The 20,874-nt window shown below is 38.0% G+C and overlaps 4 protein-coding genes across 4 annotated transcripts; 1 reads left to right on the forward strand and 3 right to left on the reverse strand.

Moving 5' to 3' along the window:
• Window positions 1-91: 91 nt before the first annotated feature.
• Window positions 92-586, reverse strand: LOC147923608 (uncharacterized). The gene is made up of 2 exons (XM_087496494.1): window positions 332-586; window positions 92-238 (listed from the first exon to the last, which is right to left on the reverse strand). The coding sequence occupies exons 1-2, from the start codon at window positions 584-586 to the stop codon at window positions 92-94; spliced, it is 402 nt and encodes a 133-aa protein (XP_087352620.1).
• A 3,518-nt stretch (window positions 587-4,104) lies between these two features.
• On the forward strand, window positions 4,105-8,689 carry LOC147923609 (Leucine-rich receptor-like protein kinase family protein). The gene is made up of 2 exons (XM_087497036.1): window positions 4,105-7,569; window positions 8,124-8,689. The coding sequence occupies exons 1-2, from the start codon at window positions 4,713-4,715 to the stop codon at window positions 8,498-8,500; spliced, it is 3,234 nt and encodes a 1,077-aa protein (XP_087353162.1). The 5' UTR covers window positions 4,105-4,712; the 3' UTR covers window positions 8,501-8,689.
• LOC147923610 (putative choline kinase 3) lies at window positions 8,612-10,648 on the reverse strand. Its single transcript, XM_087497037.1, has 7 exons — window positions 10,144-10,648; window positions 9,736-9,857; window positions 9,446-9,647; window positions 9,258-9,375; window positions 9,121-9,168; window positions 8,931-9,031; window positions 8,612-8,856 (listed from the first exon to the last, which is right to left on the reverse strand). The coding sequence occupies exons 1-7, from the start codon at window positions 10,552-10,554 to the stop codon at window positions 8,752-8,754; spliced, it is 1,107 nt and encodes a 368-aa protein (XP_087353163.1). The 5' UTR covers window positions 10,555-10,648; the 3' UTR covers window positions 8,612-8,751.
• Window positions 10,649-11,388: 740 nt separating this feature from the next.
• On the reverse strand, window positions 11,389-13,793 carry LOC147923611 (uncharacterized). The gene is made up of 3 exons (XM_087496495.1): window positions 13,198-13,793; window positions 11,671-13,044; window positions 11,389-11,398 (listed from the first exon to the last, which is right to left on the reverse strand). The coding sequence occupies exons 1-3, from the start codon at window positions 13,791-13,793 to the stop codon at window positions 11,389-11,391; spliced, it is 1,980 nt and encodes a 659-aa protein (XP_087352621.1).
• Window positions 13,794-20,874: the final 7,081 nt, after the last annotated feature.

The following is a 20,874-nucleotide window of genomic DNA, read 5'->3' on the forward strand; positions in this document are numbered from 1 at the left end:
TTACTGTCATTTTGAACGGATTTCTCATTTGCTGACAGCGCTATAAACTGCTTATCTTTTTTTTTTTTGCGCAATAAGTAATTATATTGAATTAACCAAAGTTTGTACAAAGAGAATCAATAAGCCAATCTGGCTTCAATACAGACTCCACATAAAAATCTATTGTTTCGCAGCCTAGTTTAGCAAGACAGTGAGCCGATTCATTATTCTTTCTATTTGTATAAAGACAAGAAACGTTCTGAAATTTCCAAAGCCATAATTGAATATCACGAAGTACATTTGTGAGGGATGCATTACAAAACCGGCCATTAATCATATTAATCAGGTTCACACAATCACCTTCAAAAATCATCACTCTAGAACCATAACCTCTGCTCCATAGTAGTTGTAAACTCGATAGTAATGCTTTTGTCTCTGCCTCCAAAGCTGAATCAGAACGTGATAGTTTCATCGCTCCCCACACAATAGGTTCACCCAAATGATCTCTTAAAATCCATCCTCCTGATGTATGGTGATCACTAGTATCATATGCTGCATCAAAGTTACACTTTAGTGCCGGAAATATAGGAGGTGACCATGATGGCATGTTACTTGTTGTAGTCGGACTGCATTTTTTTCCTGTCTGATTTACATTACATATCCAATCATTTGTTTCAGCAAGTGCTTTCAAACTAGTAGTTGTTGCTCCCTCTCGAACCCCATCAAAGACTAACCTGTTTCTAGCTTTCCAAATACGCCAAACAAGCCAAAAAGGAGATAATGCATCTTTTCTATTGTGATGTTGGTTAGAAAAATCGATTAAGGACTCAATTATAAACTGCTTATCTAACTCGTTAATTTTTTCCCTAATATGTTAAATTTTTTTTAATTCATTTGTTCTATTTTCTACATTGATTAGGATAAAAAGAATTAAAAAAGTAATATCACACTATTTAAACATTTTGTTTTTTTGTTAGGATTTAAACAATTTTTTTTTGCTAAACCACTATTTATATATTTTTAGATCTCTGATCTGATTAGCTAAGTGCTAAAAGATTGTTTTTAATTATTTGAATCCATGGAAAGTGAATAAAATTGTTTGAGAAATGAGAAATGATCTCAAGTTGTTTTCACAATTTTACACGTATAATACTTTTTTTTTCTATTTTGTTTGGTCGAATTTGGATGTTGGTGAAAGCAATAAGAAAGAAAACAAAATATACGATGAATAGAACAATTTGTCTATTCTTGAATTTGTTTGCATTCTTGTTGGAGTTCATCTATAATCTTTATTGTTGCATCAAAAAAATTTTGTGTTGTTTTCTCAAATTTCATCCAAAATTTTGTGTTGTTTTCTATAATCTTATGTGTATTTTTTTTTTTTTTTTTATAACTCAGGGTAAATCCTCAGACCTATGGAGGGGTCCGAGACTAATCACTGGGGAGAGGGTATCCCATGGGTAGGATCCCCCAGGCTTTCAAATGGGCCGTAAGCAATGGGCCCATACCCATGTGCCCAAAGGGATAAGCTAGCAATTCTGTGCTTGGAGAGAATCGATCCCTGGCCTGGACCAACATGGCGACTCTTCCTTCCAAGCTAGAACCACTAGTCCACCACCTCGTGGTTATGTGTAATTGGTTATAAAGATACTGTAATATCTTCTTGGACTTCATCATGAAAGCTAGTAATAACAATTTCTTCAAAACTCTGAACTTTTAAATATTAATCATTTTCACCTAGATAGTATAGTAAACTATTGATATCCATCATATTAGGATAGCTGAAATTATTAATTAAGAAAATTCTATAAAAATGTAAATAACAATATCTTATTTTAAATAGAAAATATTCAAAATTATAAAAATAAAAAAATCTCTTCATAAATTAACAAAATTCTGTACTCCCGACCTTATTAATTTATAGAAGTTTTACTGTAGTAGTAATAAAACAGGTGTCCAACATAAGAAAAGAAAGAAAAGTCTCCAAAAATGTTATTTTACAAATAGGTTAGCTAGAACAACCATTAATCAAAGCATTTTGCTTTTGCAGCGTGCCATGCAGACAAATTAGCCACACTTAATTAAATCATTAGTTACCCTAGCTATTAATATGATCTCTTTTGGTTGATTTATTTGCTATATAGTACATATACCAAAGTTTGTGAGACATGAGTTAACTAGGGACATGTGATATTGTAGTAGTTTCACCATTACTGAAATATATATTAAGCAAAGCTAAAGCATATCTTATCAACTTAATTATCGAGTACAAAACTTTAAATGGGTAGTAAAAAGAGGTCAAAGTCTAAAAATATAGTATTATTTTTTATATATTCATAGCTCTCTCCTTCATGTGAGTGTTTTTTCTATAAACAATCTTTTGATGCTGCTCACCTCCCAAAACGCACCCACCTCCTCTGTCTTGGTAATGTAATTTTGAATTTTACGTATCGTTTTAATGAAGTATAATTTCTTTTATGTTTACGATAGTTTTTTTAATCAAATTACACTTATTTTAGGACATTTATAAAATAAAACTAAACACCCAATCTGATTAATCAAAGAAACACGACAAGAACAAAAGGGGTTTCCCTCTAAAATCACTTTTTCAGTTTTTTTTTTTTTTTATTAACTTTCACCGTCTCCTAGGCCATGCTGCTTCCAAACACTTGTGTGTTCCCTATTACTACTCCTAATTTATTCATTATCAAGATAACTCTGATCTTTTGTTATCGTTTCCTCGTGCTAAATAACTAGATATCATCACCCAATATATATAGATCAGTTTTGGTGATCAGATCGTAACTATAGAAGACTATGTTGGGTACGAAGGCAAATACCATAATGTGATACCTTTGCAAATACCATTTTTTTGGTGATCAGATCCGTCTGATCCAAATCCAACAATCCAATTCGTTAAAATTATGTAGATATCATCAGCCAATATAAATAGATCAGTTTTGCTCTCTCATAAGAAACCAACAAACTATATATAGCAGTGCAACCTATTAGTGGATCATCAGTTTTGATAAACTTATATAGTTGTCGTATAGTATGGCCGTATGGGTTCATCATCTAACGTGAGGAGCAAAAAAGATAGCTATAAAGATCCAACGGTTGGGACTGGCCGACAAAAGGAGAAGAAGATGGGAGAAGAAGACAAGAGCAATAACATGTATTGTTACTTTGTTAGCTACATTACTTCGTGGATTGATTTTATCATACCCTAAACCTCTAAAATATGTGTGGATAGCATTATACATATAAACAAAATATATAATAACTTTGTTGCTTATACGTCACAACTGAAGATCCTTTAACAAAAAACTGAGAGATCCTCTCTTCAATTTTTTTGTTTGGGAGATTGGTAGATTACAAATCAAGACATACGGCGAGATTACATGAAAAATGATCGATCTTATAAAGAGACATTAAGTTTAAACATAAAAAGTTAAAACCGGAATTGAGCAACAATGGAAATGTGTATTTCACTATTCAATATTCACATGCACCTTTTGCTTATATATATATTGAAAAATCTTATAAATAGACGTTAAGAAATCGAACATGTGACTAATCGAACTTAAATTTTGTGCAAAGTAAAACTCCTTTTTCTGTTCTTCTTTATTGTACATTACTAGTCTTATCAAGCGAATGTGGTAATTCGTCGAGTGACTAGAGCGTTTGTGAATTCTCTCATTCCGTTCTTGCTAAACTTGGTATATTGTTCTCACTTCTCAATAGCGGTCTATATCAAACGTTGATGATACTAGATGATGCATTACTCGACCAATTCGGATCGGCTTGAGCAATCATCATTCACGGCAAAAAATGGATTACAAAAAATGTAGTAGTTTTCACATAAAAAATGTATTGCGTTCTTATTAATGGTTTCTTGAAACTGATGTTTAACAAAAAAAAATATGGATTACCACAAATTAATTTAAATTTACACAAAATCATTGGTCCGTGAATAACTTTATAAAAAACTAAGCATATAAACTAACCTTGATTTTTGGGAGGGAGACTTAAATAAAATACAATGGGTATTGAAAAAATATATATATATCATGGAGATAGAGTTTTGTTTATTGTAGAAAATGTTAAAAAGTTTGAATATTTTCACAAAAAAGAATACACTTATTAGTAGTAATTTATATAGCACACACATCCACGAAAAAACGGAAGAAAATCCGGTGGCGCCCAAATCACTGCAGTATAATAATCTAAAAAAAACTTTATAACAATATAAAATAATCAGAGTAATTCAATCTTTTTATTATTAGTCTTCCCAAGAAGGCAAGGCAACAACACCAAACGAGAAGAAAGAGACAGAGAGAGAAAGCAAAAAACTCAAAGTCCAAGGTCACCTTCTTCAACCTCTCAGCTCCGGCTACACTCACCACCACCTTTGCCTGTTAAATTTTCAACCTTTTTATCTCCCCAGCTAGAGAGTTTCTTCTCAATGGGAGAGAGAGTGTGAAGACCTCACTCTTAGCTCCACATGGTTTGTTATCTACAGTTATTGCTCTTGCTGTTCTTGTTCTGCAATGGTTTAGTGTGAACCTTAAGCAATCACAAAGCTCTTACACATGCTTCTTGTCTCCTCAAGGTTCAACAAATAAAAAGGATAAGACAACTTTGCTTTCTTCCTCAACCTCTCCATTTACACCAATCATTTCAACAACGCTTTCGTAAACCTATCAACTTCGTTTATTCCCCAGAGAGATTCCATGGAGAGAGAACAACCTCATTTTTTCTTCTTGTTTTTGTTCTTCTTTTGTTCATGGGTCTCCATGGTCCAACCCATTCTTTCTCTTTCATCAGATGGCCAAGCTCTTCTCTCTCTCAAGAGGCCATCACCATCCTTGTTCTCTTCATGGGACCCACGAGACCAGACACCATGTTCATGGTATGGCATTACATGTTCTGCAGACAACAGAGTGATCTCTGTCTCTATCCCCGACACTTTCCTTAACATGTCTTCAATCCCAGACCTCTCTTCTCTCTCCTCTCTTCAGTTCCTGAACCTCTCCTCCACCAACATCTCTGGTCCAATCCCTCCTTCGTTTGGAAAACTCACCCACCTCAGGCTTCTTGACCTTTCTTCAAACTCTCTCTCTGGTTCAATCCCATCAGAGCTTGGCCGCCTCTCCTCTCTCCAGTTCCTTATCTTGAATGCCAACAAGCTCTCTGGGTCAATCCCTTCACAGATTTCAAATCTTTTTGCCTTGCAAGTTCTTTGTCTTCAGGACAATCTGTTGAATGGTTCGATTCCTTCAAGTTTTGGCTCTTTGGTCTCTCTTCAGCAGTTCAGACTTGGTGGTAACCCTAATCTCGGAGGCCCTATCCCTGCCCAGCTAGGGTTTCTGACAAATTTGACAACTTTGGGGTTTGCAGCCAGTGGTTTGTCAGGTTCAATCCCTTCCACATTTGGCAACTTGGTAAATTTGCAAACTTTGGCTCTGTATGACACTGAGGTCTCTGGTACCATTCCTCCTCAACTGGGTTTGTGCTCAGAGCTTAGGAATTTGTATTTGCACATGAACAAGCTCACTGGATTCATCCCAAAGGAACTGGGTAAGCTCCAGAAGATCACTAGCTTGCTTCTATGGGGGAATTCTTTATCTGGGGTCATCCCACCCGAGATTTCCAACTGTTCTTCCCTTGTGGTGTTTGATGTTTCGGCCAACGATCTAACCGGTGAGATTCCTGGAGATTTGGGTAAGCTTGTTTGGTTGGAGCAGCTTCAGTTGTCTGATAATATGTTTACCGGTCAGATTCCTTGGGAATTAAGCAACTGTTCCAGCCTCATTGCTCTACAGCTGGATAAGAACAAGTTATCAGGCTCAATCCCCTCCCAAATCGGAAGCCTTAAGTCTCTGCAGAGCTTTTTCTTGTGGGAGAACTCGATTTCAGGAACAATTCCGTCTTCTTTTGGCAATTGCACAGACCTAGTGGCCCTGGACCTCTCTAGGAACAAGCTAACAGGAAGAATCCCAGAAGAGCTTTTCAGCTTAAAGAGGCTCAGCAAGCTTCTGCTTCTAGGAAACTCCTTATCCGGTGGATTACCAAAGAGTGTATCAAAATGTCAGTCGCTTGTGAGGCTAAGGGTGGGAGAGAACCAACTTTCAGGTCAGATACCTAAAGAGATAGGCGAGTTACAGAACTTGGTGTTTCTTGATCTCTACATGAACCATTTCTCTGGTGGGCTTCCTTACGAGATCTCTAACATCACTGTCCTTGAGCTATTAGATGTGCACAACAACTATATCACTGGAGATATTCCTGCTCAGCTAGGGAACCTTGTGAATCTAGAGCAGCTTGATTTAAGCAGAAACAGCTTCACCGGAAACATACCCCTGAGTTTCGGCAACTTAAGTTACTTAAACAAGCTGATCCTCAACAACAATCTCCTCACTGGTCAAATCCCAAAATCAATCAAGAATTTACAGAAGCTTACACTTCTTGATCTAAGCTACAACAGCTTATCAGGAGAAATCCCACAAGAACTCGGCCAAGTAACAAGCTTGACTATAAATCTCGACTTGAGCTACAACGCCTTCACTGGAGACATCCCCGAAACCTTCTCAGGCCTCACGCAGCTACAATCACTCGACCTCTCACGCAACTCCTTACACGGCGACATCAAAGTCCTAGGTTCACTCACAAGCCTAGCTTCACTCAACATCTCCTGCAACAACTTCTCAGGTCCAATCCCATCCACACCGTTCTTCAAAACAATCTCCACAACATCATATCTCCAAAACACAAACCTCTGCCACGCACTCGACGGCGTCACTTGCTCATCACACAACGGACAGAGCAACGGAGTAAGATCACCAAAGATCGTAGCTTTAATCGCAGTAATCATCGCATCAATCACAATCGCAATCCTCGCAGCTTGGCTACTCGTCTTACGAAACAACCACCGCTACAAAACCCAAAAAACATCTCAGAACTCGTCTTCATCACAATCAACAGCTGAAGACTTCTCATACCCTTGGACATTCATACCATTCCAAAAACTCGGTATAAGCGTCAACAACATTGTGAACTGCTTAGTAGACGACAACGTAATCGGCAAAGGATGCTCAGGAGTCGTTTACAAAGCCGAGATGCCCAACGGAGAGACCGTAGCGGTGAAAAAGCTTTGGAAAACTAAAGACAACGACGAAGGAGGCGAATCAACGATCGATTCATTCGCAGCTGAGATTCAGATACTTGGTAACATCAGACACAGGAACATAGTGAAGCTTCTAGGTTACTGTTCGAACAAGTCGGTGAAGCTGCTGCTTTACAATTACTTCCCTAATGGGAATCTTCAGCAGTTGTTGCAAGGGAACCGAAACTTGGATTGGGAAACACGGTACAAGATCGCGATTGGATCTGCCCAGGGTTTGGCTTATCTTCACCATGATTGTGTTCCGGCGATTCTTCATAGAGATGTCAAGTGTAATAATATACTTTTGGATTCCAAGTACGAAGCGATTCTTGCGGATTTTGGACTTGCGAAGCTGATGATGAACTCGCCGAATTATCATAATGCCATGTCTCGTGTCGCTGGTTCTTACGGCTACATCGCACCAGGCAAGTTTCTCCCTTTTGTCATAGAGGGTTGTTTTGCACTCTTTTAAAATATTGGGGATTTAAAATATATTTGCTAAAGTGCAGGTTTCATTTGCAATATTACAAAAAATTAGGGGAAATTTAAAATTAATTTGTTTTGAAAAAAATAAGAGTCTATTTTGCATTATTACAAAATATTAGGGTTTTTTTTGTGTCTGTGGCAAATTAGGTGTTTGTAATAAATTGTTGTTACAAAATATTAGGGTTTCATTTGCATTGTTACAAAATGTTGGGGGAAATTTAACTGAATTTGTTTAAATTGACGGTTTCATTTGCATTATTATTTATTACAAATGATATATTTTTTTTTTTTTGACAAATTAGGTATTTTTAATAAATTGTTAAAAATCAGGATTTCAGCTTGCATTATTACAAAATATTGGGGTGTTAAAAATCAGGGTTTTCATTTGCATTGTTACAAAATATTGGGGGGATTTGCAAATGAGTTTGTTAAAAGTATTGGGGTTTGTTGATAAAGTTATTAAAAGTAAGAGGATTTTGTGTAATTTTCGCAGAATATGGATACACGATGAACATAACAGAGAAGAGTGACGTCTACAGCTACGGCGTCGTTTTATTAGAGATTCTGAGTGGCCGGAGCGCCGTGGCGCCTCAGATCGGCGACGGGCTTCACATAGTGGAATGGGTGAAGAAGAAGATGGGAAGCTTCGAACCAGCTTTATCTGTACTTGACGTGAAGCTTCAGGGCTTACCGGATCAGATAGTTCAAGAGATGCTTCAGACATTGGGGATCGCGATGTTCTGTGTGAACCCGTCGCCTGTGGAAAGACCAACGATGAAGGAAGTTGTGACGTTGTTAATGGAGGTAAAGTGTAGTCCTGAAGAATGGGGGAAAACATCTCAGCCTCTTATAAAGCCTTCTTCTTCATAACCAGTGGTGATTGTGTTTCTTGTTCTTGTTTCTTGATTTAGGTCAAATTTGGTTGAGAATTTGTTGGTAAGGTTTTGAGATTTCTTGTACATATTTAGAAGTATCAGTGTTAGTTTAATGTCCTGTTGTATGGATAATTTTGTTGGAATTTGAGAGCATTCAATTTACAATTTGGGAACGTTTCAGGTTTTTGGATTGGTTTCTAGAATTGATTAGATTTGGTTACAACATTTGGTGTTTGAAGCATACGATTAAGAGGAGAAGGAAGATAAGAGCTTGTGTTTTTGAAGCCAGAACTGTTTGAATCTCTGTCTTGAGTACTCAGCGTAATCGAACTCGATCTTGTTCACGTACCCCTGCACATTTCACTGTTTTTAGATTGCTCTCTTACGTTACATTATGTAAGGAATGGATTAAGGAAGAATCTTACAGAGATGATTCCCCATAAGCCCCACAAGAGATGACTTGCCAATGTGTACTTCTCAGTATACTCCAAGAGCTGTTTTATCTCTTCTTCCTTTGGTTCTTTGCCTGACAAAAGAAGAAGGCGTATTAGTCCATGAGACTTTGTTATGATCAGAAGAAGAAGGAACTATTGTATGTTTCTTTTAGAAACTGACCTGAAGAGCTGAGATAGTTATGGATGAATCTTCTTCGTTCCTCTTCTCCTGCAATTCCCAAACCAATCAGTCAAATACAAATGTAATTTTCACTTTCCGACTTGTCGAGATCTCAAACAGGGTTAACCAGTGAGTACCTGGGTATAGAGTGTAATCTAAGATATGGGGAGTCTCAGAATGGTAATTTGCTGCCATTTCGCAGAAGTGATTTGCAATGTCGTATGCAACTGGGTTATAACTAGCGTACTCGTAGTCCTGTTAGAGAAATCTCATATTGGTCTACATGTGATGATATTTTGACCTTAAAGAGTAATGAGAAACTTACAATGATAGTAATGGCATTGGTGTCATCATCAATCATAATGTTACCATACTGCAAATCATTATGACAAAACCCAATCTTCTGTTGCTTACACTCATTGTGCAGCTCATGTTCCAGCAAGTTTATCTCAGCTTCAATGTTGTCAAGACCAAACTCTGCTGAATCTTCAGGTGTACACAGACTCTTGGCTTGTCTAAGCCAATTCCTGTTCATATGTTATGCAAGACTCTGTTATGCTCTTCTGCTCTGCCCACTTTTATGCTTCATATTAGGGAGATAGATCGATTGCTCACCTCATCCTATCCCAAAGGAGCACGTTTCTATCACCGGGAATGTTTATACTGTGAAATTCTCTTAGCTTAGATGCAGTGAAAGCAGATACTTCGGTGTTACGTAGATCCGCCGCTGATAACGTCTGTTGAAGAGGTGTACATGTAACAAAAATATGTGGTGACAATCATATAAGTGAGTTACTCAAATTGAAATAGATAGACTCAAGTCATGGTGATGAAGTCCACTCTGTTTCAACATTAATCCCAAAACCAAATCTTCTAAAAAACCACAAATCAGAGGTTGTAAATGTTCTATCTTTCTCATGATAAAATTCAGACCAAGCACAATTATATCTTGGGAGTCGCAACTTAATGCATCTAAAATCAAATGGGTTTGGTGAATTATTGCACAAGAAACATATACAATACCCGGGCATTAATAAACTCCTCGATTCTACCGCCAGCAAATCGGCCAAGAAGCTTAGGACCGTGACCGTAACGAGAGACAACCTCGAACATACGAATCTCATCTTTCCTGTTGAACAACAGATCACCAACTCCTTCGCCATAAACACGAACGAGAAGCTTCCTATGGCGCAAATTATTATCCTTTGTTGGCCATTCCACCATGTAAACTTCGTTGGTCATTGCACCTTTCATGGGTTTCACTTGAAGACTCTCGAGATCTTCCACTACGTCTCCCCATTTTCCAGACAGTGTTTGAAGTACTTTCTTTAGACTGTCTGGTGATGAAATTGGGATCAAACCCAACATTTCTGTTCTCTGTCTCCTCCGCAATTGTAAGAAGCTACGACAGAAGTTCTCTGCTCTCCGAAACATTGGGAGTTATAAAGAGAAAAAGAAAAGGATTGAGAAGGCAATCAGTTGAACAAGGGTAATCCTGTTTCAATGCCGAGATGAATTTTAATTCACTGTCTATGTCTATATGTCACTGTGTTATATATTCCAGCCGAAATTTTAGGTGCATGTCTTCTAAGTTATAATAAAACCCTAAATTCAAAGGATAAAAGAGTAATTACGTTAATTACAATTTACAAACACTAATAACTGAAATATAATTTAATTAATGTTTGGTTGAAAAAAAAAAAAAAAAAACTGAAATATGCTCTGTGGTTAAAAACTGATGTAAAACATAGTAGGAACATGTGCATTGGTTTAGTCTCTCACCAAGTTTCTCATTAACAAAAAAAATAATAAAATATAAAAAATAACTTTTTATTGTATAAGTTCCTCAAAAGAAAGGAGAAAGTTTTTCGAAAATTCTCATAATTCTCATTTGAGAATTGGTCTCAGCTTCTATGAAAAACTCTCATAATAAAAAAATATTAGGTAACAATCCGTACTATGTACGGAATAAATTGATTTAAAGAAAATTATTATAATTAAAATTATTATCTTAAAACCAATATCTGATTTAAAGACGTGTCTTTAAAAATCAAATTCATATTTACTTATGTTTTATTTTGTAATCATAACAATTTTGCATGTTTCTTATGTAACCATAACAACATATACTAAACTAAATTATTCAATTATTCAATTATTATATGTTAGTAACAATCAGATTCTAAACTAAATTTTTTGAAGAGAATCTAATTTATTGATTTAATATTTTTGATAAGGCTATTTAAATCTTTTGAATTAGTCGGCTTGTTAATATTTTCTATAAATGATATATTATTACCAAAAAAGCTATTATGAAAAAATTAACAAAATTCCAAAATCAAAGTATACGTGTAAGAATACATTTCACCTGTGAACTACTTTTTTTTTTTTTTGACAACAAAAGATCAGCTCAAACGAGCCAATTGGTCGTTTATAAACAAAACTTGGTGCGGAGATGTACGCGCTTGGCGTGCCAAAGAATCCGCCCTTACATTAGCATTTCTAGAAAATAAAGATAAAGAGAAAAAAGAAAATTCCTCCCTATCAGACTTGATGTCGTCAAGGTACGCCGAGAACGCTGGCCAGTCGGAAGGGGAAGATACCATCTTCACCAAGTCTGAGCAGACGGTATAGAAAGTCACCTCTCTGAAGTCATGCCCGATCATGCAGCGCATCGCCCAAAGGAACACTTCAACTTCAGTATGTAATGGAGATAGACTTCGCCGGAAATTCTTGGCACCCAAAAACGGCAAACCTGTCTGGGCCGAGGTGCAACACCATCCAGCACCTGTATACAAATCCCCTGCTTTCCAAGATCCATCTATGAAGCATTGGTATCCCGAAAAAACCAAAGGAAGGGCGGTTGTAGCCACCCTAGCTGGTATCTCCGAAACTACTGGAATAGTGGGATAGGTCACTAGATCGTCCTCGACCTGAGCCTGCTGCCATGCTGCAGCTTCTCCCTCTGCTACCCTAACAATATCCTCCGGCCGCTCCACAATATTGTCAAAAACACGTGCATTCCTTGCTTTCCAAATAAACCACATAAGCCAAGGGAACGCCGCAACATGGGCCCTTGGATTCTGCTGCCCTAAAAAGTGATCAACATTTGCATATACTGATTCCGTCGGGAAGGAATTAGGACCCACCGGTACATGTGCTAGAGCCCAAACCTGACGGGCCGGAGGACACACAAAGATTGCGTGATTTATTGTCTCCAAATCCGCGCCACATCGTACGCACCGTAAATCGCAAGCAATATCCTGTCGTCCAAAATTTGCCGAAACCAAAATACACCCAGATAAGACCTGCCACATAAAATGTTGGATCTTAGGTGGGCAACGAGCCCTCCACACGCTAGCCAGTAGGGGGGTAATTTCCGGGCCAGAGCCAGTGGCCGCAAAAGTCCAAACCACGTCATGACGTGCAGTGTGATAGCCAGATTTGACTGTATACATCCCAGTTTTCGTGAAATGCCAACCGAAAGGATCATCCTTTTGGTTACCACCCAAAAGTATAGCCCTTATCAATGCAACATCAAGTGGATCAAAATGCTCATTAAGCACATCCATACGCCAAGTATTAGTTTGTCGATCGATTAATTGATTCATTTGAAGAGAAGGGTCCTTTAACGGACCCTTACTTAAAGCTGGTCTCGGGAATTGAGCTGGTACCCAAGGGTCAGACCATATAGAAATGGTGTCCCCAGAGCCAACCCGTTTAATAAGCCCTTTATTAACCAGAGAGCGAGCAGAACATATACTCCTCCACCTATAGGAGGGAGAGTATGACCTAATCGGATCCAAAGGATGCGTATTCCTATAATACCTACTTTTAAAAACCCTGGCAAACAGCGACTCTGGAACGTCTATCAGATACCATAGTTGCTTGGCCAGTAATGCCGAATTAAAGTCATCCACATTCCTAAAGCCAAGACCACCCAACTATTTACTAACAGATAATTTCTCCCAGGCAAGCCAATGCATGCCCCCTGTCTGACCACTGGTACTCCACCAAAAATTTGCCACTACACTGGTAAGCTTGGATGTTATTGTTTTTGGTAAACGAAAACAAGACATCACAAAAGTTGGAACAGCAGTAGCAACAGATTTAATCATCACTTCCCGTCCCCCTTTTGAAAGCAAATTTGCCGTCCAACCATTCGTCCGACTCTGAATCCGCTCCCGAACAAAGGAGAAAACCTTGGGCTTAGCCCCACCCAAACTCTCAGGTAAACCTAGATATGATCCCATACCACCCAAGGTAGTAATTCCGAGAACGTCCTGGAGCTTGGTTTTTGTCTGCTCATCAATCTTGTGCCCAAACTGTACCGAGGATTTCGTAAAATTAATTTGTTGACCCGAGACAGACTCATAGTGTTTTAGAATATCTAAAATAACTCGACATTGTCCTCTGTCCGCCTTACAGAAGAAAAGACTATCATCGGCAAACAACAAGTGCGTAATAGGCGGGCATTTATTTGTCACTTTGATCCCAGTAATAAGTTTATCCCTCTCTGCTTTCCGTATATTAGCAATTAAAGCTTCTGTGCATAAGATAAACAAATAAGGAGACAAAGGATCACCTTTTCGCAACCCCCTCTGTGGAACAATCAAACCATTCGGCTGGCCATTAAGAAGAACCCTATACTCTACCGAAGTGACACAAAACATTATCCAGGAAACCCATGACTCTGCAAACCCAACTTCTGTAACAAAGCTGCCACAAAATCTCACTCCACCCTATCATATGCCTTTCTCATGTCTGTTTTGATGGCCATAAATTTTCCTTTACAAGACGGGTTTGTGCGCAAGCCATGAAACATCTCTTGAGCTATAAGGATGTTATCTGAGATCAGCCGACCTGGTACGAAAGCCGATTGAGTCTCAGAGATAAGACCAGGTAAAACCCTCTTAAGTCGCTGACACAAAATCTTTGAAATGATTTTATATCCAACGTTACACAGACTAATCAGACGCAATTCTGCCATTCTAGTTGGCTTGGCCACCTTTGGAATAAGGCAAATATGGGTTCGATTTAGGCTCTTGTCAAAAACTCCCTCCACCAAAAATCTATTAACCAAATCTACAAGGTCCGTCTTAACTATACCCCATGCTTTTTGGAAAAACAAAGCTGTCATCCCGTCTGGGCCAGGGGCTTTATCCGGGTGCATCATAAATAAAGCAGACTTGACCTCAGCCTCCGTAGCGGGTCTTGTCAGCCGCTCATTATCCTCAGCTGTAATAACCGTATTGACCTCCCTCAGGACCTCCTCAAAATTGACCGGGTTTGTTGAAGTAAACAAATCCTCAAAATAAGATACCGCCGTATTACATATATCCACATCCTCAGTTGACCAGATGTCATCCTTATTAAACAAACCCGTGATCCGATTACGAGCCCGTCGCTGCAGCTTCTCTCTGTGAACTACGTGAACGTGGTAAAGAAATTTTTTATAAAATGTTACAATTTATGGCAATATATATTTTTGTGTGTTTTAAAAATCAAATTTATATTTATGGTTTGTCGAGTAACTAAAACAATTTCGCATAATCTAATAATCACTCATTTAAATATATTATGATTTTTTTTAAATACTAAGTTTATTTATAATGATAAATGTTATTGTCTCATTCCTTTTTAATAGCACATAAATGAATATACAATTAAAACGTATATTCCTATTCGGTTATCAACATTTTCATTTTTAATAAATAATCACACTAAATATTGAGATTGATAAGTTTACATACTTAGATATATATAAATAATCACACATCATGATATCTCCTAATTTGTTTTCAATTTAATATTTATTTATGAATATATATAAATATATATTTATTGGGAATTAAGTTTCTTTTAATGAGTTAGAGATATTTTAGGGGTAATATATTTCTTTTTATAATCCATTTTAATAACTATTGAAAGCTTGTTATTTAAATTATTATCGTAATAATACTAATATAAAAAATAAAATTTTGTTTTTATATGGTTATGTTAATAAGTTATATGTTTAATAATTTATATGTTCTTTATTTTTATTAAATTTATATTAATTGATATGTTTTAATAGTCTTTTTAGAATATTTTACTTATATTGATTTTAAGAAATCAATATTTATATTAATTTTAAGTAATAAATATAATTTTGACTTGTATATTGGTAAGTAAATTTTAGTGAAATTTTGCCTTTCCATTAAATTTGTGTGAGAAATGATGACATATCTAATTATTATTCAGTTAATTGTTTTTAAAATAAATACAATGGCATAGAACTGTAATTAATTAGAAAATTTAAGGGCATTTGCTAAAAAGTGTTTTTAGCTCTCTGCCGGCGACACATCAGCTTTTTCTCAAATGTGCTTCTCTATTAATATATAGGGGATTATACTATATTTTATTATTTATTTTTTAACTGAGAAACTTTTGTGCGAAACCTCCAATGCACATGCCCTAATTATCCCTAATTAAAACACTACAATTAAAAATTGTAATTAACTACCCCTTGAATGAGGGTAAACCGGTAAATTGCATAGAAATATGCATTTTTTATTATTTTAATTTTAAAAATTTGAAAGTGTTTTGAAGAACATACAAATTAATTTGTGAACGTGTGGACCCTGAGACGAGACTCAAGCGTGTGGGAGAATCCGACCAGGTTCGAGCTAGAGAGGTTTTTGGGGAAAGAAATTAAACGGACGTGAGATGGTGAGAGGTAGAAATTATGAGCTTACACCATTAGGAGCCGGAAGGAGAATTGGCCCGGGATTTGCCATTGGCTGTGAAAACAGTGCCTCTTATGCTTGCTTCTCTTCTCTATCCCTTTAATTGGATGCTTCCAAATGTTATCACTTCTGAGGATTTGGACATAGACGAGAGCTTCGGTTTCACATTGCATAAAAACAATCTGTTACATACATGTCATTCCCGTTCAAAAACTCTTGAAGTTAGCAAGGTCTGGGTTTCCGATAGCTTCTTCGGTAGCTACGATTCAAAAAATTCTAGTGTGTTTCAAGAGTTGATGACTGGTGTCATGGATGAGAAGAAACAAAGAAGAGTTTTAAGGACTGAACTTTTCTGTATTATTTTCCACACCTTGTCAATTACAGAGAGGCTATATTTATACATAAAGAAGAACATTCTAGACTTGTTTGACTAGCCTAAAGATCCGCTGATAAGTGTCGATCATCTACTCATCCTCTAATGATAGGAGAGAATCATAATGGTTAGATAGTAAAGGCTCACAGCCTACTCCAGCTGGTGCTTTTGTCACTTTCTTAGCCTCCTTCCTCTGTTTCATTGTTTTATCTTCTAGTTGCAGAGCGGGAAGGACTTGTTGGACTGATGGACCTCCTTTGAATGTTGGGCCTGTGATGTTTTGGTTTGAGCCCAAAACATTTGGTTGTTGTAGACTATCATTCCCCCGCAAACTGATGGTGGGAGACTTACCAACACTCAGTTTGTAACGTAGGTGCTAGAAAGCTGGTCGAGGCAAAGACTTAGTAAATATGTCTGCAAGTTTTAAAGCAGCAGGGACATGTTGGATTTCAAGAAGACCAAGTGCTACTTTCTCTCGAACATAGTGGTAGTCGACTTCAATGTGTTTTGAGCGATTATGAACACATGATTAGCGGAGAGATGCACTGCAGAGAGATTATCATACCGTAAAACTGCAGGTCTAGTTTGAACAATTCCCAAGTCTCTGAGAACAAAGGATATCCAAGTTAATTCCGATGCAGCCGTGGCAAGAGCTCTGTATTCAGCTTCTGGTGAAGACCGAGAGACTGTTGGTTGCCTTTTTGCAGACCAAGAGATTATATTTGAGCCCAGAAGAGCACAAAAACCAGTTGTAGATCGTCGTGTCTCCTGACAACCAACATAGTCACTATCACTATAAGAAACCAATGGCAAATCATCACTGTAGGATACCACGGACAAGTCACTGTTTTTATACATGTGTAGACCCATTTTAGATGTCCCTCTGATATATTGTAGAATCCTCTTTAACAAATGAAAATAAGATTCGGTTGGAGCATGCATACGCTGACAGATAAAATTCATTGCAAACTGAATATCTGGACGTGTGAGTGTCAGATATTGGAGTTTACCTGCAAGACTGCGAAAGTAGCTTGGCTCAGAGAACAAACGTTTGTCTTTAAACACCTTATCCAGTTGAAGAGGAAGTGGTGTGTGAACCAGATTGCAGGTTGACATACTCGCATGATGAAGGATCTCCTCAGCATACTTAGACTGGCTGAGAAACAAACTGTTTGAGAAAGACTGAGCCTGAATCCCTAAGAAGTAATGAAGATTGCCCAAATCTTTCATAGAGAACCGTTTATTGAGTTCTGCAATTAATGACTTGAATAGTGCAGGATTGGAGCCAGTAAGCAGAATGTCATCCACATATAACAAGAGGACCATATTATCACCATTATGATGGTAGACAAAGAGAGAAGGATCTGCCTTACTGCACACGAAGCCATATTCAAGAAGGAAGTTGCTGAACTTATCAAACCAAGCTCGTGGAGCTTGCTTGAGCCCATAAAGGGCTTTCTTTAGAGAGCAAACATGATCCGGTTTAGCAGCATCTTCAAATCCCGGCGGCTGAATCATGAAAACCTCCTCCTGTAAATCAATGGGTAAGAAAGCATTTTTAACATCTAATTGAGTAATGCGCCAACTTTTAGAGGTAGCCACTGCAAGTACAATGCGAATGGTTGATGTTCGAACAACAGGAATGTAAGTCTCATTAAAGTCTACCCCGTCTTCCTGATTAAAACCCTTGGCAACCAATCTAGCTTTGAGCTTGTTGAGGGAACCATCAGCATTTAGTTTCACAGTGAACAGCCAGCGACAACCAAGAATATTCATATAAACATTAGCGGGAGTCAAGATCCATGTATGATTCTTATAAATGGAATCAAATTCATCCAACATAGCTTGACGCCAACCAGGGTGTGCTAGTGCCTCAGCGACTGTTTGAGGTAAAGATGGCAGAGTTTTGCTTGCAATAAGAACATACTTGGGATTTGGTTTACGAATCCCATGCTTAGATCTGGTAATCATCGGGTGAGCACCGTCTTCACAACCTTCTCCAGCTGGTTGATCTGGACTAACTTTAGGTGTTGCTACAAGACATTCAAGAACATCCTATGTTGCTAATACTCTGTTGTCTTCAAGGGAAACCTGTAACTCATGGCGAACTGATATGTCTGCAGGCATTAGATCTTCTTGAGGATACTCAAAAAATTGTGTGGGAACTGACGGAAGTAGATGTGGAATGAAAGAAGAATCTGTAGCTTGTTGCCAGGCTTGTAACAAACCAATGTTATGTTGTGTCACCAGATGTTTGTATTGATTTTCAAATGGGAAGCACTGCTCATCAAAGATCACATGGCGTGAGATAGAAACTCTTCCAATGGGTGGATAGAGACACCGATAACCCTTATATTGTGGATGATAGCCAAGAAAAACGCATTGAAGTGTCTTGGCTCAAATTTGTGTTGAGCATATGGTCTAAGACACGGATAACAAGCTGAACAAAAGATTCTTAAAAATGAGTAGTCTGGTTGCTTGTTATATAACACCTCTGTTGGACTTTTCTGATTTAATGAATCATATTGCTGATGAAGTTTGCAGAGTAGAATGCTTCAACCCAAAAACGGAGAGGTGTTTTACTTTGAAATAACATAGAAAGACTGATATATCTATATTTTGTCTCTGCCAAGCATGTATTTGCCATGCATTTAGTTAGGATAACTAGTTGTTTCGCATAAATTTCTAGTCTCTTTTGTACACTTTGCATAGTTCTTGCATCATTCTTGCATACATTGTGCATTTCGGAGTATTTCAGGTATCTAGGAGATGTTGGGAACACATTGTTCGAGTCGCCGTTCGACGTCGTTCGAGTCACCCACTCGAGCAACACCTTGACCGTCGATCGAGTCGTCACCCACTCGAGCAACACCTTGACCGTCGATCGAGTCGTCACTCACTCAAGCAACACCTTGACCGCCAGTCAAGTCTCCGTTCGAGTCGTCCTTCGAGCCACCGGTAGGGGGATTCAGCTTTCGATGTCTTCATCAAAGTTGTAGAGAATTGAGTCATATTTCCAATTCCGTTTATTTCAAGCCAATCGGATGTGTGGTTCAAAAGTTATCATCGTTTTAGTCGAAGCGTATACATCCAGCTCGAATCGCCACCCGTCGACTCGACCCTCCAGCTCGAGTCGCCACCCGTCGGCTCGACCCTCCTCCACTCGAGCCAACACCATCACCCACTCGAGCCACTACTCGTTCGCACATGTCAGGAAGACGTTCCGTCTTACACGCTTCAGGAGATGCCCAAACCGACTCTTCATTTTGTCGTTTTAAGTTTTAGGGATTTACATGTTTTTACTATAAATACGTTTTTTTAAGTCTTGGCGGACATCATCTTATCTTTTATCTCATTTTGTTCTGAAGGTTTTACCTAGCCTCCAAAAACCGTTCTCAGACTTTGTATCCAGATATCTTTTAATACATTGATTATTTGCATTTGATTTCTTCTACAAGCTTGTTCATCTCATTTTTACCTATCTAAGAATGCTTGTTTCAATGTTTTCTGAGTTTGTATCTTTGGTGATGATTTCCGGATCTGAGTAGTGTGTTAGTTCTTGAGGATGGGATAGATTAAGTGGAGGATCTTAGGATGTAGAGTGTTTAAGCTTTGGTTGTATGATTCCCTTCTGGACTAGAGTTAGAAGTACTAGTTTCTCTCTGATCAATTGGGACTAGGTTCGAGACATTTCCACACCCAAAAGGCGTTTGATGAAATGTCTGACCAACTAGTGCCAGAGACTTACGTTCCTAGCCTAAGAGATTAGTTGTCTAGGATGTTTGTTGACGTGAATGAACTTGTTTGTCATGCCTGCTCGACCATGTTTCTCTAGCGAGAGCTAGGTATGGAAGTGGTTGAGTCTGAGTAGCTTTTATCAAGAGATTGGATTAGCTAAGTTGTAATGTTCATTGTTTAGGGATAGTTTGCTTGTGGTATGTTAAACACTCTGTAGACTAGGATACTCCACCGTCATCAATTATTCACATCCTTAGGACCTTTATCTTTTTGATTGATATTACATTCCCGAGACTGTTTCATTTGTTCATGCTTAGAATTGTTTTCGGTTTCACTTATTCTTGCTTGCTTCTTGTCAAACATTTTCGTTTCTGTTTCTGTGACTCATTTCCGTTTTGTATTTTGACCATTCTAGGATTGTTAGAAAAACACTCTTTTTGAATTGGCTTAACTTGTGACTTCTTGATTGCATCTTGATTGCTAGCAACATCCCATTTGGATTGACACCTTAAGTACTACAACTACATAAGGTTAATTGAACCTGCTAGGACACATAAAAATCCTAGTATCAATTTGGCGCCGTTGCCATTTGGGATTCGTTTTGCTACATTTAAGATTTCAAGTTTTGCAAGATTAAGTTCCGTTACACTTATCATTCTGAGTCCTGACTTGCTTTGGTTTTCTGCTTGTTTGTTTTACATCTCAGGTACCTGTTGATTGCAACCTTGCATGCACACCAGATCAAGAGGGCATCAGAATCTCATTCCTGTGATCGACGAAATCAATCGGTTGCAACACCCACGATAAGCTCGTCAACCCACTGATCATCCCGCACAAGTCACTATGGAACAACAGAATGAACCACATCAGGGACCGCGAAACATTGGTGTTGGGGATGCACCAAACACTCATACT

Source organism: Camelina sativa, chromosome 17 (assembly GCF_030686135.1).
Source record: "Camelina sativa cultivar CO46 ecotype springtype chromosome 17, ASM3068613v1".
NCBI classification, from domain to species: Eukaryota; Viridiplantae; Streptophyta; class Magnoliopsida; order Brassicales; family Brassicaceae; genus Camelina; species Camelina sativa.

What these genes read in the sequence shown, in the direction of transcription:
- LOC147923611 (XM_087496495.1), bottom strand. Translation starts at nt 13,793, where the DNA reads ATGTTTTGTGTCACTTCGGTAGAGTATAGGGTTCTTCTTAATGGCCAG. An exon ending in GCTGTTCCAACTTTTGTGAT is followed by an intron (nt 13,045 to 13,197) that starts GTCTTGTTTTCG and finishes TCTTGGCTTTAG; the next exon opens with GAATGTGGATGACTTTAATT.
- LOC147923608 (XM_087496494.1), bottom strand. Translation starts at nt 586, where the DNA reads ATGCCATCATGGTCACCTCCTATATTTCCGGCACTAAAGTGTAACTTT. An exon ending in TGATTTTTGAAGGTGATTGT is followed by an intron (nt 239 to 331) that starts GTGAACCTGATT and finishes TGGAAATTTCAG; the next exon opens with AACGTTTCTTGTCTTTATAC.
- LOC147923610 (XM_087497037.1), bottom strand. Translation starts at nt 10,554, where the DNA reads ATGTTTCGGAGAGCAGAGAACTTCTGTCGTAGCTTCTTACAATTGCGG. An exon ending in CTCCTTTGGGATAGGATGAG is followed by an intron (nt 9,648 to 9,735) that starts GTGAGCAATCGA and finishes ACATATGAACAG; the next exon opens with GAATTGGCTTAGACAAGCCA. An exon ending in AGATTACACTCTATACCCAG is followed by an intron (nt 9,169 to 9,257) that starts GTACTCACTGGT and finishes TGGGAATTGCAG; the next exon opens with GAGAAGAGGAACGAAGAAGA.
- LOC147923609 (XM_087497036.1), top strand. Translation starts at nt 4,713, where the DNA reads ATGGAGAGAGAACAACCTCATTTTTTCTTCTTGTTTTTGTTCTTCTTT. An exon ending in TTACGGCTACATCGCACCAG is followed by an intron (nt 7,570 to 8,123) that starts GCAAGTTTCTCC and finishes TAATTTTCGCAG; the next exon opens with AATATGGATACACGATGAAC.